A 16,938-nucleotide genomic window follows, 5' to 3' on the forward strand; every position below is an offset into this window, starting at 1 on the left:
GATAGGATACATCCCTGATGAACTCCTTTCCTGATTTGAACTATACAATGCGGCAGTTAAGAAATAAAAAGGCTTGCTACTTTGGAGATTCTCCAAAATGCATAAGATCAAGAATGTGAGATAAAAGACTAAAGTGTGGCTGATCCAAACTATGGTATTTTTAATTGCTTCCTGTGGATCTGAAAGTTGGATAAAGAACAAAAATGATTAAAAAAGAATTGGTGCCTTTGAATTTGGTGTTAGTGAAGGATATTGACTAACTTAATATTATTTTTTCAATGCATTTTTTTATTATTAATTTCAATGAAAATTTACAGAGACTTTGGATTTCCATTCATTCATTGTTGCACTTTCCTCCCCTCCCAACCCTCCCCTTTACTAACTTAATATATTATGGACTGCTAAAGGAGTAAGTCTTTCATGGCGGATGCACAACCATCATGCTCCTTAGAGGCAACGATGGTAGATCAGATTGGAATAAAATTTCATGAGAATATTATTGTGGATATAAATTTGCTCTATATATCTTTCTCATGTCTGAAACTCCTTCATTGCACTTAGAAGCATTTCTTTATTTTTTTTTAAATGTGTGTGTGTGTGTGTGTGTGTGTGTGTGTGTGCGCGCACGCGCGCGCGCCATCAAATCAGATCTGACTGAACAGTTCTTTTTTCTTAAAGAATATGTTATAGCAAAATAGTTAAATTTGCTACAACCAATTGAGAATGTTGGAAGCTATAAACAAAACAGCTACTGATTTTAGGAGAAATATAATCAGATGGCTTTTTTAAAGTAAGGATAATGAAACTTCGAATAGTTTTTTTCCAACGTGTTCTTGTTATTAGTTATAGGTAACATTAAGTCATCTGTGATGCATTCTTCTTGTTGTTGTTATGTACCGTCAAGTTGCTTGTGACTCATAGCGACCCTATGTACAACAACCCTAAACTCTACTCCTATGCCTTGCCAGTCTTACAGACCTATCCCCATTAACCCAGTGATAGAATCAATCCATCTCATCGAGGGTCTTCCTCTGCTGCGCTGTCCCTCTGCCCTCCCAAGCATGATATCTCTTTCCAAGGACAGATTCTGCCTTGCAACATGTCCAAAGTATGTCAGACAAAGCTTCAGAATCCTTGCCTCCAAGGAGCATTCTGGCTTCACCCTCTCCAGGATGAGCGTGTTTGTTTTTCTAGCAGTCCATGGTGTATTCAATAGTTTTCTCCAGCACCAAAGCTCAAAGGCATCAACTCTCCTTCTATCAGCCCTAGTCATTGTTCACCTCATTCAAAGCAAATAATTGCAAATATTAGAATCTGGATCAGGTGCACCTTAGTCTCCAGAATGACATCATTGCTCTTCAGTCTCTGACAGCTGACATTCTCAATGCAATTTGTCTTTTAATTTCCTGGCTGCTGGTAGCAAGGGTGTTCACTGTAGATATAGAGGCAAGCAAACTGAATCTGTCAACAATCTTAATCTCTTCATCATCCATGATGCTGCTAATCGGCCCAGTGGTAAGAATCCTTGTTTTCTTGATGTTGAGCTTCAATCCATATTGAAGGCTGTAGTCCTTGACCCTCTGTAGCAAGCGCTTTAGGTCTTCCTCAGTTTCAGCAAGCAGGGTTGTGCCATCTGCATAACACAGATTTTTGATCAGTCTACCTCTAATACTGATGCCACACTTCTCTTCATAGAGTCCAGACTCCTGGATAATCTGTTCCTCATATAGATAGAAAAGATATGGCAATAAGACACATCCTTGACACACACTCTTCCCAATTTTGAACAGTGCAGTGTTGCCTTGCTCTGTACTCACACCCGCCTCCTGGTCCAAGTATAAATTTCCCAGAAGCACCATCAAGTGTTCTGGGATCCCCATTCTCAGAGTCAACCACAGTTTGTTGTGATCCACACAGTCAAATGCTTTTGCATACTCAATGAAACACAGATTGTCATTCGTCTGGTACTCTCTGCTTTCAACCAAGATCCATGTGACATTAGCCATAATATCCCTAGTCCTACGGCCTCTTCTAAATCCAGCCTTCAATTCAGGCAGTTCTCTGTTGATGTGCTGTTCCAGTCATTTTTGGATAATCTTCAGCAGACTCTTGCTTACATGTGATATCAATGATATTGTTTGATAATTTCCACACTCTCAGATCGCCTTTCTTTGGAATGGGAACAGTCAGTAGGCCAGGTGGTCGTCTTCCAGATTTCTTAGCACAACTTAGTGAGCACATCCAGGGCAGCATTTTTTTTGTTGAAATATGTCAATTCGTATGCCATCAACTACTGGAGCCTTGTTTTTTGGCAATTCTTTTAGAGCAGCTTGAACTTCCTCCTTCATCACCACAGGCTCTTGCTCATACGTTGTTCCATGAAATTCTTCTTTGTCCACCAATTCCTTATGGTACAGTGATTCTGTATACTCTTTCCATCTTCTTTTAATGCTTCCTAGATCTTTTAATATTCTGCCCAAAGCATCCTTAAGTATTGCAACTCGAGGTTTGAATTTTTCTTCAGTTCCTTCGGCTTAAGAAATGTTGAGCAAGTTCGTCCCTTTTGAGTTTCTGACTCCATATCCTTGCACATTTCATTGTAACATTTTACTTTGTCTTCCTACGCTGTGCCATCCTCACCATCTCTGTATGTTCCAGCTCATTATTATGGTACTTGTGCCAGTCTGTCTTGTTTGAGGACTTCTTTCTCTAACACTCCCCCTTTCTCAGTATGGGACCTAGATTGGCCCTATTGGCAAAATGCCCATAATTGTAACACAAAGTTGCACAGTTCTTGCCTATATGGAGCACTTGGCTATACTTCTTTGAAGAGAGACTTGTTTCTTCATTTAGCATTTCATGAGAACTTCAGTACATTTTCACAGTACCACAATTCAAAGTTCTTCTGCCATCTGTCATATGAGTAGAAAGTCATTGAAAAGACAGTGCCTTGAAGGAGGAGCATTTAAATATATTTTTAAATTTTATTGATTTATTTACATTGTTTAGACACATTGTTTTTCACAAAAGATCCTTCCCATTTCCTACACCCCACCCACCCATAGAATTGTGCAACCCTATGATTAATTATCACCCTCCCTCCATCCTCAACACCTCTCTTTTCTCCTTCCACCCCCCATTGGATCCTGATACTCAATTCTACAGTAATGGTTTTATACAGTATTTGTCCTTGTGGGACTGAGTTAGTTCACTCAGTGTAATGCTCTCCAGTCCCTCCCAAGTTAGGTAGTAATTTACAAAGTGATTGCTCCTGCATGCTGCCTAGTATTCCATTGTATGAATATACCACAACTTTTCAATGCATTTGTATGTGATTGGTCATCTGGGCTGTTTCCATGTTCTTGCAGTGGTGAATAATGCTGCTATGAACACTGGTATACAAATTTTCTTTTGAGCCTCAGTTTTCGTTTCTGTGGGGTATATTCCAAGCAGTGGAATTATAGCTGGATCATATAGAATTTCTGTGTTTAGCTTTTGGAGGAAACTCCAAACTGCCTTCCAGAGTGGTTGTATCATTGTACAATCGCACTGGCAATGTAAAAGAATTCCTATCTCACCACATCCTCTCCAACATTTATTACTTGCTGCCCTGTTAAACTTTTTCACTGCTACTGGAATGAGATGGTATCTCATTGTGACTTTTATTTTCATCTTTCTTATTGCCAGTGATTTGGAGCATTTATTCATATGTCTGTTAGCCATCTAAATATTTTCTTCTGTGAAAATTCTTTCCATGTCTACAGAACATTGCTGCAAGACGCTATAAAAGACCTCAAGACATGGAAAAATGTGCCCTGTTCATGGATAGGAAGACTCAGTATTGTGAAAACGACAATCCTACCAAAAGCAATCTAAATATTCAAAGCAATTCCAGTACAGATACCAAATTTATTTTTCACAGAGATTGAAAGGGAAATTGTCAAGTTTATTTGGAGAGGCAAGAGACTCTGAATAAATAAAACTCTTAAGAGAAACAAATTGAAATGGGAGGTGTAGCACTCTCTGACCTCAAAACCTACTACATAGCTGTAGTAACCCAAACAGCGTGGTACTGGTACAATGACAGGCATGTAGATGAGTGTTAACAGAATTGAGAACCCCAAAATAGACCCAAATATCTATGGCCAACTGATATTTGACAAGAAAATAAAACCTATCAAATGGGGAAATGACAACCTCATCAACAAATGTTGCTGGCATAACAGGACTGCTACCTGCAGAAAGTGCAAACAGGATCCACATCTCACACCATACACAAAAATCACCTCAAGGTGGATAAGAGACCTGAGAATAAAGCCCAAGACCAAAAGTTTGTAAGAAACAAACTGGGATCAAGTTTAGAAGTGCTAGCCTATGGTATAAAAAGACTGCCAAATAAAGCCAGAAATGTACAATCTGAAGAGCATAAAATTGATGAATGAGACCTTCTAAAGATTAAATCCCAGTGTTCTTCAAAACCTTTTTCCAACAGGGGGAAAAGAAAACCTACTGACTGAGAACAAACACTTGGCAATATTATCTCAGACAAGAGTCTCATAATGAAAGTTTATAGACTACTCCTGGGCCTCCACAAGCAAAAGACCGATAACCCAGTTACAAAATGGACAAAAAACATGGAAAGATTTTTCACAGAGTAGCATTTAAATCTTTAACTGACATTTCAAACACTGTCTGAAGAAAGAGACTGAATTGAAACATCTAATGAAGAGTGTAACAGAACACAGAACCATAAACAACACAGTACCATATTCTTGAACAGCTGTCAAAGTGGGTTAGTAATCAGGGAAGCAAGGATGTCAGCAACCTGAAAAGTTTGCAAAACTAAATTAAAATATCAAATAGAAAAAGAAAGAGAATATGGAATAATAAACAGTGCAGCTTGGCTATCTTTGACATGTTGTTGTGTGCTTCAGTTGACTAAGACTCAGCAAACTTCATGAACAGCTCTGAACCTTGTCTTATTCTGAGCCAACTTCATAGTGTCTGGCACACTCAGCCCATTGCCAAAGTTACCGTAACTGGTGGATTGTGTTGTTGCTGCAGGTATGTGTTACTGAGCTGACTACAACTGAATCACAAATGACTCATCCTACACCAACCTCACCTTCTTTGACACACCTGTTCCAGTTACCACAGTGCCTGTGTCAGTCCATCGTATCCACAGTGTTATTCTCCTGTGCTGATCCTCCATCCTTCCAGGCATGATATTCTTCTCTAAGAACAGACCCCTCCTGCAAACATGCCCAAATTATGTAAGACAGATTTTCAGAATTTTCGTCTCCAAGAAGCAAACTGGTTTCACCCTCTCCCTAGTATGTTCAGTATTTTTCTTTGCATCATAGCTCAAAGGCATCAGTTCTTTTTCTTTCATCTTTATTCATTGTCTAGCTCCCAGATGCATAGCAAACAGTTGAGAAAACCATGGCCTGGTTCAAAGATAATGGCTAATATTGAGAAAATAGGAATCCCAAAACACTTAATTTTGCTCTCATGAAACCTATACCTAGAACAAGAGGCAAACAGAGCAAGGGTTTGCAATTAGAAAGGTGTGCGTCAGGGTTGTATTCTTTCTCCATACCTATTCAGTCCGCATGCTGAGCAAATTAGCTGAGGAGCTCGATTATTTGAAGATGAATGTGGCATCAGATTCAGAGGAATATTCATGAATATCCAGCTTTCTGCAGGTAACACACCCTTGCTTGCTCAGAATGAGGAGGACTTGAAGCACTTGTTGAAGAAGATCAAAGACTACAGCTTTCAACATGGATTGCATCTCAATGTCAGGAAAACAGAAGTTTTCCCCACTGGACCAGTGGGCAACATCATGAAAGATGGAGAGAAGATTAATATTGTAAATGACTTCATGTTACTTGGATCCACAATCAGTACACGTGATATTAGCAGTTAGAAGATCAGAATTTGCATTGCACTGGAAGTCTGCAGTCTGGGACTTCTCCACGTTTTGAGGGGCAATAGCTCACTTTCTTTTTAAAATAAAAATAATTCATTCATTGTTGCACAGTTCCCTCCCTCCAGCTTTCCTCTCCACCTCTCCCAGTACTATTTGTAATGTAGCTCTTATTCTAGACCATTAATTTTCTTATATATAATGCCTAATTATATATTCCTTTTGAATAGTTCTCTCCCTCATCTATTTCAATACACCTTTCATTATCTTTCCACTCTTTTCATATTCTCCTCCCAACCTCCCATGTTAGTTCTGCTTCATAACAGTGGTGTTATGCAGTATTTGTCCTTTTGAGACTGAGCTATTTCACCCAGCATGGTGACCTCCAGGGTCATCCATGTTATATGATGTTTTATGAGTTCATTGTTTCTCAGTGCTGCATAGTGTTCCTTTTTGTGAATATACCATGATTTTTCTGTCCATTCATCTGTTGATGGACATTGGGTTGCTTTTATCCCTATGTTATTGTGAATAATGCAGTAATAAACATGAGTGTACATATAAAAAAAAGTAAAAGAAAAAATAATTTAAAAAATAATATCAATTTCAGGACCAAGGTGCACTTGATTCAGGCCACAGTCTTTTTAGTCACTTGCTATGCATCTGAGAGCTGGACAGTGAATAAAGATGACAAAATAATTGATGCCTTTTAGCAGTAGTATTGAGGAAGAGTGCTGAATATCCCATGGACTGTCAAAAGAACAAACATATGTCTCAGAGAAGATGCAGCCAGAGTGCTTCTTGGGGACAAATAAAAAAAGCTTTGTCTTACGCAATTTGGGCATATTACTAGAAGAGGCTCTTCTTCAGAAGGGGACATCATGCTTGGAAAGGTGGAGGGAAGGTGAAAGAGAGGCAGACTCTCAACCAGGTTAATTGGCTTGGTACTGCAGCAGTGAACTTGAGCATGTTAGGGTTTGTGAAGATGGTCCAGGATCAGACAAAGTTCAGATCTGTTTTTCATAGGATCACTAGGAATCATACTCAACTCAGTAACACCTAACAATAGCAAGAACATGGCCTGGATCATGTGTGTTTTAGTCTCTAGACTGACATGCGTACTCTTTAGCGCTCTGGAGAGATCCTTGACAGCAGATTTTCCCAGGAAGCCGGTCTTTTATTAATTTCTTGACTTCTATACCAAGGGAATTGATTGTAAATCTGAGCAAAATGAAAATATGAACAGCTTCAATTTTTTTTTCTTTCTTCATCATGATGTTTGTTACCTATTGGACCAGTGGAGAGGACTTTTGTTTTCTTGATGTTGAGATGCAATCCATATTGAAGGCTGACGCCCTTTATACTCTGCAGAAAACGCTCCCAGTCCTCTTCTTTCTCCTCAGTCTGACACATTGAGAAACACCAGTTGTTAGAAGGGGACATTATGCTTGGTAAAGTACCAGCAGAAAAGGTGAAAAACCATCAGAGAGATGCTGTCACGAATTGAATTGTGTCCTCCAAAACACATGTATGTGATGATTAATGTGGAACTGTGTAACTAATCTCCGTTAATTGATAAACCAGAAAACAAAGATTTTTACCACTGGACATCCCATTGATGGTCAAGAGAACACACATGTCTTGGAGAGAGTACAGCCAGAGTGCTCTTTGGAGGCAAGAATGAAAAGGCTTCGCCTCATATATTTTGGGCATGTTGCTAGGAGAAGGACATGATGCTGGAAATTGTGAAGCATCAGCAAAGGAGAGGAAGACGCTCAACCAAGTGGATTGACATGATGAGTACCAGAGGGGACTCTAAGTGTGAGGATGTCACAGGATAGAACAGGGTTCAGATCTTTTGTTCATGGGATCTCTATGATTCGTATGTGACTCGACAGCACCTAACAACAACAACATCTGAAAAACCATATAGCTACAAGAGGATTCAAGATAGGATGTAACAGCTCTCATCTGATGATTTTGTCTAGTCTGGTTGGTAGCAGATAAAAGGATAGAGAAAATGCACTGAGTAAGGGAATTTCAGTGGAGTGTATCCTTTCAGAACTAGACCCCTGTGATAGGAAGAATGTCAGCACCAGAAACGACAGGGACCATGAATATCTCTGAGGAATACCAGTCTTACAGATGCTGAAGGAAACAGGGACTTTGTTTTGCAAGCAATGCATAGAGAGGTGATCTCCACCTCGAGCTGGTTCCTGGATTTTGGACTAATAGACTTCTAAACTGAAGATTAATAAATTTATTTCAAAACCATCCATTTGTGGTCTTTCCATTATAAAATACTGTTGTTATTGTAAATCATCCAATTTGAACTCTGAGCAGGTTTTCAGAAGTTTTAAGTCACATGAAAGGAAATTCCCCATGTTTCTTCCCTTGAGCAACTAGTGGTTTAGAACCCAGTTTCTGACACAGTGAATGCAGACATGCCAGTGACTGCGATGATGGCCCAAGTTGGATATTTCATTTGTTATACTTAAGCTGGAATGAGCTACGAGATAGAGCTGATAAGAGGACTATAAACAATAAATTTGTGTCTATTAAAATATGTATCTGTGGTATAAATAGGCCAAAGAAGGTGACATTGCTGTTTATTCATGTCTATAGTCAGTTCCTAGCGCTATATAGAAACCAAGAATGTGAATAAGGGATTGAGTTTTAAAATACTCAAACTCATCTACCTTTGAAGGAAAATTAAAAATTAATGTTTATCTTTCCTTTCAGGGAATATGGAGCCATTGATGATGTGGACATTGATCTCCATATTGATGTTAGCTTTCTTGATGTAAGTATTCATTTATGCAATAATTGCTGTATTAAAAATGATTTGATTTTTTAAATACCTGGCCAAATTTAATTACCTGTTCTCTTACATATTTTGCATTAGTTAAGGTCGTATTTGGAGAAATGTTGTAAGTTGCTGAACACCCACACATCTGTATTTTGCCTTGATTCTTTTAATAATTCTGACATTTGTAGATACTGTAGTACTATATAGTATAGTATAGTACTCCAGCTCAGTGTTAACAGTGTTTTTGGTTTATTTTTAAGTTTTGTAGTATTTTGTATTATTACTTGATCTTCAGTTATTGGCTTTCTCCTTATTAGATAGCTTTAATTTGAGACAATATTAGAAGATCTGCTGTTCAAATACATTGCTCATGAATAACTCATTTATATAATAAATGCTATGATGCTATGATAAGAGTGACCCTGCTTATGATAATTAAGGTTGTATGTCACCTTGATGAGGCCATGATTCTCATTAGCTTGACAATTATGTAATTATATAATTTGACAGTTTTGTAAGGATATAATTTGGAAGATAAATAAAGATGAAATCTGACAGTTACATAATGGTGGTGACATCCATCATTCCATGATTTGATGAAGTCTTCCTTCATTTTTGTACGACAATGACTTCATATAACAACCTGGTATTGGGAACTGAACTATATCACTAAATGAGGAGTGGGTATCTCTTAACATGCTCAGTTTTAATTTTTATATGAAATACGAAATGAAAAGTACTCACTTGATTTTCACAAAACACTTTTATTTGAGATATCTATTTGTGATTTATACATTCAGTTTTCAACATAAGTTTTATTCAGTTTTCAACTTAAGTTTTAAAATTTACTTTAATTTGAAGAAAGTTAAAATAATTCTACTGAAATAAGCCTAATTTAACTTTTAAATATAATTGTGCAGGAGGAGATTGCTGTGGCCTGGGAAGTAATTCGAACAGAACCTATAATTGTCCGACTACACTGTTCACTTACCCAGTATTTAAATGGCCCAGGTTAGTTTTGTTTTGTTTTCAATACTGTGGATATTATATAAATTACATTTTGTACTATATAATAAGCAAATTTTATAATTCTTGATTTAAACAAAATTGTATTAAGTTTCTAAGAGGTAAATCTTTACAGAAAGTACTGCCTTGGATTTGAACTACCAGTCTTTTGCTTAGCAGCTTGATAAGACTATACCGTATATCCCTAGGGCTCATTTGGTTTTGAGTATAATTTTACTCTGTCTCAATTGATTGAAAATATTATCCAGGAGGCTAGGCTATATAAGGAGAAATGTGGCATCAGGATTGGAGGTAGACTCATCAACAATCTGCATTATGTGGATGTCACAACCCTGCTTGCTGAAACTGAGGAGGGCCTAAAGCACTTGCTGCAGAAGGTTAAGGACTGCAGCCTTTAATATGGATTGAAGCTCAACATCAAGAAAGCAAAGATTCTCACCACTGGGCCAATTGGCAGCATCCTCATAGATGGTTAAGAGATTGAGATTGTTAACAGTTTCAGTTTGCTTGACTCCACAATCACCACTCTTGGTACTAGCACCCAGAAAATTAAAAGACATATTGCACTGGGAAAGTCTGCTGTCAGGGATCTCTCAAGAGTACTAAAGAGCAACAATGTCACTCTAGAGACTAACGTGCACCTGATCCAGGTCATGGTCTTTGCAATTACTTGCTATATATCAGAAAGCTGGACAATGACTTGGGATGATAGAAGGAGAATTGATGCCTTTGAGCTGTGGTGTTGGAGAAGAATATTGAATATACCACGAACTGCTAGGAGGACAAATAGGTTCATCCTAGAGAAGTTGAGACCAGGCTGATCCTTGAAGGCAAGGATTCTGAAGCTTTGTCTGACATATTTTGGACATGTTACAAGGAGGGACTAGTCCTTGGAGAGGGATGTATGTCGTGCTTGTGAGAGTGGAGGGACAGTGCAAGAGAGGAAGACCCTCAATGAGATTGATTGATTGCACAGAATAGAGCAGGGTTTGGGACTGTCGTACACAGGGTCGCTATGTGTCGCCGGTGACTTGACGACATACAACAACAAAATAAACAAAACAACAATTATAACTAGTACTGCTTTCTTGATTTTCTTCTCAGAGTTGTCTTTGTTACTGTAGAGGAATCCCTTGGGGTTTTTTATATTGATATTTTATCCTGCCACTCTACTAAATTGGCCTACTAGCTCTTAACAGGTTTTTGTTGTTCTTGAGTCTTTGGGGTTTTCTATGTATACCATTATCTGCATATATCGATAGTTTAACCATCTCTTTGCCAATCTCGATGCCTTTTATTTCCTTCTCTTATCATACTGCCCTAGTAAGCACTTCCAGTAAATTATTGAATAGAAATGATGACAGTGGACATCCTTGTCTGGTCCTTGTTAGCAAGGAAAATGCTTTTAATATTTTTCCATTGAGAATGTTACTGGCTCTTGGTTTTGGGTATATATTTCTCACTACGTTGAGAAAATTCCCTTTTATTCCAACTTTGCTGATTGTCTTAATCAGGAAGGGGTGTTGGATTTTGTTCTGGTACAATGACAGGCACAGAGACCAGTGGAATAGAATTGAGAACCCAGAATTAGACCTAAGTATCTATGGTCAACTGATATTCAGCAAGGAAATAAAACCTATCAAATGGGGAAATCATGACCTCTTCAACAAATGGTGCTGCCAAACATGGACTGCTATTTGCAGGAAGCTGAAACAGGATCCATATTTCAAATCATACACAAAAATGACCTTGAAGTGGATCAGAGACTTGGGAGTAAAGCCAAAAAATATAATTTTCATAAGAGACAAACTTAGGATCAAGCTTTGAAGGCCTAGTCTATGATATAAAGAGATTGCCAAATACAGCCAGAAATGCACAATCTAAACAGGATAAAATTGATGAATGGGACAATCCCTGTGTGCATCAAAACCTTTTTCCAACAGGGTGAAAAGGAAACCTACTGACTGAGAACAAACATTTGGCAATACCATCTAAGACAAGAGTCTCATAAATGAAACTTTATAGAATACTCCTGGGCCTCCACAAGAAAAAGACTGATAACCCAATTACAAAATGGGCAAAAGACATAGAAAGAATATTCAAATGTCCAACAGACACATGAAGAAATGTTCAAAATCACTGGCAATAAGAGAGATGCAAATCAAAACCCCAATGAGATACCACCTCACTCCAGTAGCAGTGGCAAAGTTTAACAGGACAGCAAATAATAAATGTTGGAGACGATGTGGCAAGATAGGAACTCTAATACATTGCTGGATGGGATTGTAAAATGATACAACCACTCTGGAAGGCAGTCTGATGCTTCCTCAAATAGCTGAACATACAAATTCCATATGACCCAGCTATTCTATTGCTTGGAGTATAAGAACTGAAAACAAGAAAATAAGAGCTGAGGCACAAATGGAAACTTGTACACCTGTGTTCATGGCAGCATTATTCACCATTGCAAGAACGTGGAAACAACACAGATGTCCAACCACAAATAAATGTATTGAGAAGTTGTGGTATATTCATATAATGGAATACTGCGCAGCACACAGGAGCAACAATTTTGTAAACTACTGCCTAACTTGGGAGGGATTCTAGAGCATTATGCACAATGAACTAACTCCACAAGGACAAAAACTGTGTAAAACCATTAATGTAGAATGAGTATGAGCATCCAGGTGGCAGTGAATGGAAGCAGAGGGGTGAGTATAGACAGGGTGTTAAGTCATAGGGTTGCACAATTTGACCGGTGGATGTGGTAAAGGAAATCAGAAGGATCTTTTGTGAAAAGCAATGTATTCAAACTCTGCAAATAAATCAGTATAAATTTTTTTAAAAGTTATTGATTGATTGTAAACTACACTTTGGTTACCCATTAAAAAATAAAAATAAAAGCAAAGTAGGCATTGTCTTTGCCAGTCCTGATCATCTGTCGACTTCATTTCACATATTAGGATCACTTTGTCAACAAGGGCCAGTCTGTGGACAAAGACATCTTGCTGGGAAAGTTAGGTGATCAGTGAAAGAAAGGAAGAGGGTAAAAAAATAGATTGATACAGGTTGTTGTTGTTGTTGTTGTTATATGCCACTGAGTCACTTGCCACTCATAGAGACCTTTGTGTAACAGTTCTCAATCTGCTCTATCTTGAGCCAGTTTAATTGTCTCTGACACACATACCTCCCTTATCCCTCTCACTATCTTATCCAAGGTCTTCCTCTCTTGCCCTGTCCCTCCACCCTTCCAAGCATGGTGTCCCTCTCCAAGGACTAGTCCCTCCTTGCAACATGCCCAAAGCATGTCAGGCGATGCTTCAAATTCCTTGTTTCCAAGAAGCAGCCTAGTTTCACCCTCGCCAGAAAGGACCTGTTTAACAGTTACTGCAACATAGCCAAAATTATGATCCTGACAGAATAGACCAAGGTTCCAATTTGTTGTTTATATAGAGTTGCTATGAGTCATATTGCACTCACATCACCTAACATCAATAAATAAAACTGCTACACATAGTTCTCCATGGTCTTTGCAGATTTTTCTTTAAGCATTTCAAGAAATACAAAAATAGTTTTTATTAAAATTTGTGTGTTAATTTTATGGAACCCAAAGGGAAGTCTTTCCTTTTTTAAATTATTTTTTTCTATATTTTTATGGAAAAATATTTCCCTAGTCACACCTGTTTTTTAATATACTTTAGTGAAATTTGAATGTCTTATTGTTATGTGTTGTCAAGTTGCCTGCAACCCATAATGATCCTAATGTACAACAGCTCTGCAGCCTGCCCTGTCCTGAGCTAGTCTCACTGACTCTGACACACCTATACCCATTGTCCCAGTTACTGTATCAATCCATCTCCTCTGGGGTCTTCTCATCCTGTGCTATCTCTCCACCCTTCCGAGTATAATGTCCTTCTCCACTAGAGCTCCTTTATTTTAAGTAGGGATTAAAATTTAATTCCTTCTTTTCTTCTTTCACTTTTTTACTTCTTCTTTCTTTCACTTTTTTACTTTTGGAAAAATGATTCCTCCACCTAAGAAGGTCACTTTTGCATTTATTCTATTTATCGTTTTTCAAATTTGGTGAGAGATTGGCAGTGAACTCTGTTAGTACCAGGTACAGATTTTCTTTTTCATTTTACCAGGTCTCTGTTCATATCCTCCATGTTTTGTTGCTAACTGCTCAATAATTTATACCTTCCATAGATTTCCTTCAGACATTTTACCTTTCTTCATCCTAGAGAGTAGGAAGTACCTGGAATTTTCCTCTTCACCTATACCCCTTATGCTTGTAGTACAAGAGTATAATGCACCGGCTGCTTTGCTTCAGCATTCGACAAATGTGAGATATGGTTTGTGCCATGGTGTTATTCTCAGGAACACTGTTAGGCTGGGAATGCAATAGAACTTTTTCCTTGTATGACTTTTACCTTTTCTTATCTTCCTTATTTTCTCAACCTCTCTATGGATAGATTTCTCTTGAGAGCAATTTCTCAATTACTGTCTACTTCTGGGTAAACTTCCCCTCAGATGGTATGCAAGGGGTCAGTACATCATCAGCATTGTAAGCAGTCACAGTGGTAACCTCTGTATAACTGGATTTGTGTGAATTTACCCAGAATCAACCTTGGTGTCAGCTATATCCACTATGTGTCATAGCCACACAAGAATAGAGAAATTGTTGTCTGAACCAGTTTCTGAAAGAGAAACCATGTCCAACACTTTTCTCCTTATACTGCTACCCCTAGAGACAACATTCCTCCAGTATATACTTCTTGGGTCATTGGCTCCTTCATTTGGAGATAAAATGTGATAATCAGCAGTTTGCTTTTCATCTTTCACAAAATGAGGAGTTTTTCATTCACAGTACTCAACGTCTTCATTTTGGTTCCTCCTGTTTTACTATTCATAACAAAAATTACTGGCATTTCTCTGATAAGGAGGATACTACAAAAAATATTTTGGTCTGTTGTTATTTTTCTCCCTTTTTATGCATTGCCTATGTAAGAGATTATTCAAGAATATTTCTAGACATTGCTACTTTTCTAAGAAATTTTCCAATGGATTATTACAGTCATCTGGTATGTATCTGAGATCTGGACAGTGAATAAGACTGGTAGAAGAATTACTGATTTTTTTGAGTTGTGTAGTGTTGAAGAAGCATATTGAGTATCTTATGGACAGCCAAAAGAATAGACATAGCTTAGAGAAAATGCAGCCAGAGTGCTCTTTAGAGAGCAAGGATGGAGATGCTTCATCTCACATGCTTCGGACATGTTATTAGGAGGGACGCTCTCAGAAGCTGCTTTGTAATCCCCAAAGCACTTGGTTCAAATACCAAGCTGCTTCATGGGAGAAAGGTAGGTAGTCTCCCTCTCATGTCATTAAACTGCCTCTGAATACACGCTGGAGCATTAGCTATGAGTCAGTTACAACTTGACAGCAACATTCCTTGGAAAGAAACATCATACTTGGAAAAGTGGAGGGTCGGTGAAAGAGAAGATGACCCTCAACGAGACAGATTGCCACAGTGACTGTGGCAGTGGGCTCAAGTATGTCAGAGATGAGAACAATGACACAGGATAAAATATGGTTCAGATCTGTTGTTCACAGGGTCACTATAAATCACACCTAACCAAAAGAAGAGAAAAATCGAGGGGAAAAAATATAATTAAAAATGGACACTAATGTGTAATTGATGATGAGAACCAGAGACAGCATTAAAGAAAATGTAATTTACTTTTCCAATGGAAAGATTTTCACTTTTTTCAAGCTTATGTGGATTATTGCAAAATGTTTTTAAAGAGTGAAAAAATATATAAAATTTTTATTTTTTATACTGGTTTACTTACATATTTCGTATACATTATTTTTCACACCAAATCTTTCTCATTTCCTTAATCTATCCCTCTCCCCACCCATCAAATTTTGCAACCCTGTGATTATCTCCCTCACCCCTTCCCATCCTCACCCCTCTGCTCCCACCCTACCCCCATTAGATAACTCATACAGACTTTACTAGTTACCTGCTTACTAGTTACAATAATGGTCTTATACACCACAATAAGATACTATCTAACATCAGTAGCAGTAGCAAAATTTTACAGGACCACAAATAATAAATGTTGGAGAAGATGTGTAGAGATAGGCACTCTTATACATTGCTGGTGGGATTGTAAAATGGTATACCTACTCTGGAAGACAGTTTGGTGCTTCCTCACAAAACTGAACACAGAAATTCCTTATGATACAGCTATTCCACCATTTGGAATATACCCTGAAAAAATGAGAACTGAGGCACAAAAGAATACTTGCACATCAATGTTTATAGCAGCATTATAGCATTATTCACCATCGCATGAGCATGGAGACCGTCCAAATGTCCAACCACAATCATGGATAGGAAAAAAATTTTTAAAGGTTGTTTTTTAATATGCTTGAAGGCATCAGCATTTATACTAAAATGAACTTATGAAAGATGTATGACTAATCCAGTGTTTAGACTGACCTATTTAGCAGTGAGTTTTGTCTCTTTAAGGCATTTCATGCCTAGGTTAGAGAGATACATGAGCTATATCATTTGTCTGTGCTGAACATGATGATTATCTGTAAGTGAATAGGAATTCGAAGAACTGTAGAAATGCAGCTCTTTATCCACTTAGAAATTAAAGAATTATTTTTCATATTCACAGGGAATATAGAATTTAAATAACAAAAGAGCTGTTGTGTAATTTTTATATGTATTTTTCTAGTATTTTCTAGACTTACTGAAATAAAAATTTAGTTTCTGATTACAAAGACAGGGCTGCATTTAGTTTAAAATGATAAATAATTAATATTACTTTAAATACTCTTTTTTCATGTAGTCATATTCTTATTGGTTCCTGTACTTGGTCAGAGTGTTAATATAAATTTCCACATGTCATGAGCAATATTTATTCTCATTCCAACCTCAATTATAATGAGATAAGGAGGAAAATGGAAGAACTTTCACCTTCTCATTTGCTTCCTAGGAAAAATAGAAAGGTTCTGATAAGAATTTGATTTTGTCATGGACTTCACCTGATGGTATGCATAGGAATCAGATCAACTACGACTGTGGAAGGAACCCCTCGAGAAGCTCAATATCAGCTGTGAAAACTAGGCCAGGGGCTGATTGTGGAACAGACCACCA

General features: G+C 37.7%; 1 protein-coding gene across 4 annotated transcripts in view; it reads left to right on the forward strand.

The window, feature by feature from the left end:
- PARP8 (poly (ADP-ribose) polymerase family, member 8) overlaps positions 1-16,938 on the forward strand; it is a 364,740-nt gene that overhangs the window by 264,762 nt on the left and 83,040 nt on the right. For all 4 annotated transcript variants that reach the window (XM_006902146.1, XM_006902149.1, XM_006902147.1 and 1 more), the window contains 2 exons: positions 8,672-8,732; positions 9,659-9,749. In XM_006902146.1, the coding sequence (XP_006902208.1) occupies positions 8,672-8,732; positions 9,659-9,749 (152 nt within the window). The remainder of the gene's footprint in view (positions 1-8,671; positions 8,733-9,658; positions 9,750-16,938) is intronic.

Source organism: Elephantulus edwardii, unplaced genomic scaffold (genome assembly GCF_000299155.1).
Source record: "Elephantulus edwardii isolate Elephantulus edwardi_28Jun2011 unplaced genomic scaffold, EleEdw1.0 scaffold00373, whole genome shotgun sequence".
In the NCBI taxonomy this organism is placed as follows: domain Eukaryota; kingdom Metazoa; phylum Chordata; class Mammalia; order Macroscelidea; family Macroscelididae; genus Elephantulus; species Elephantulus edwardii.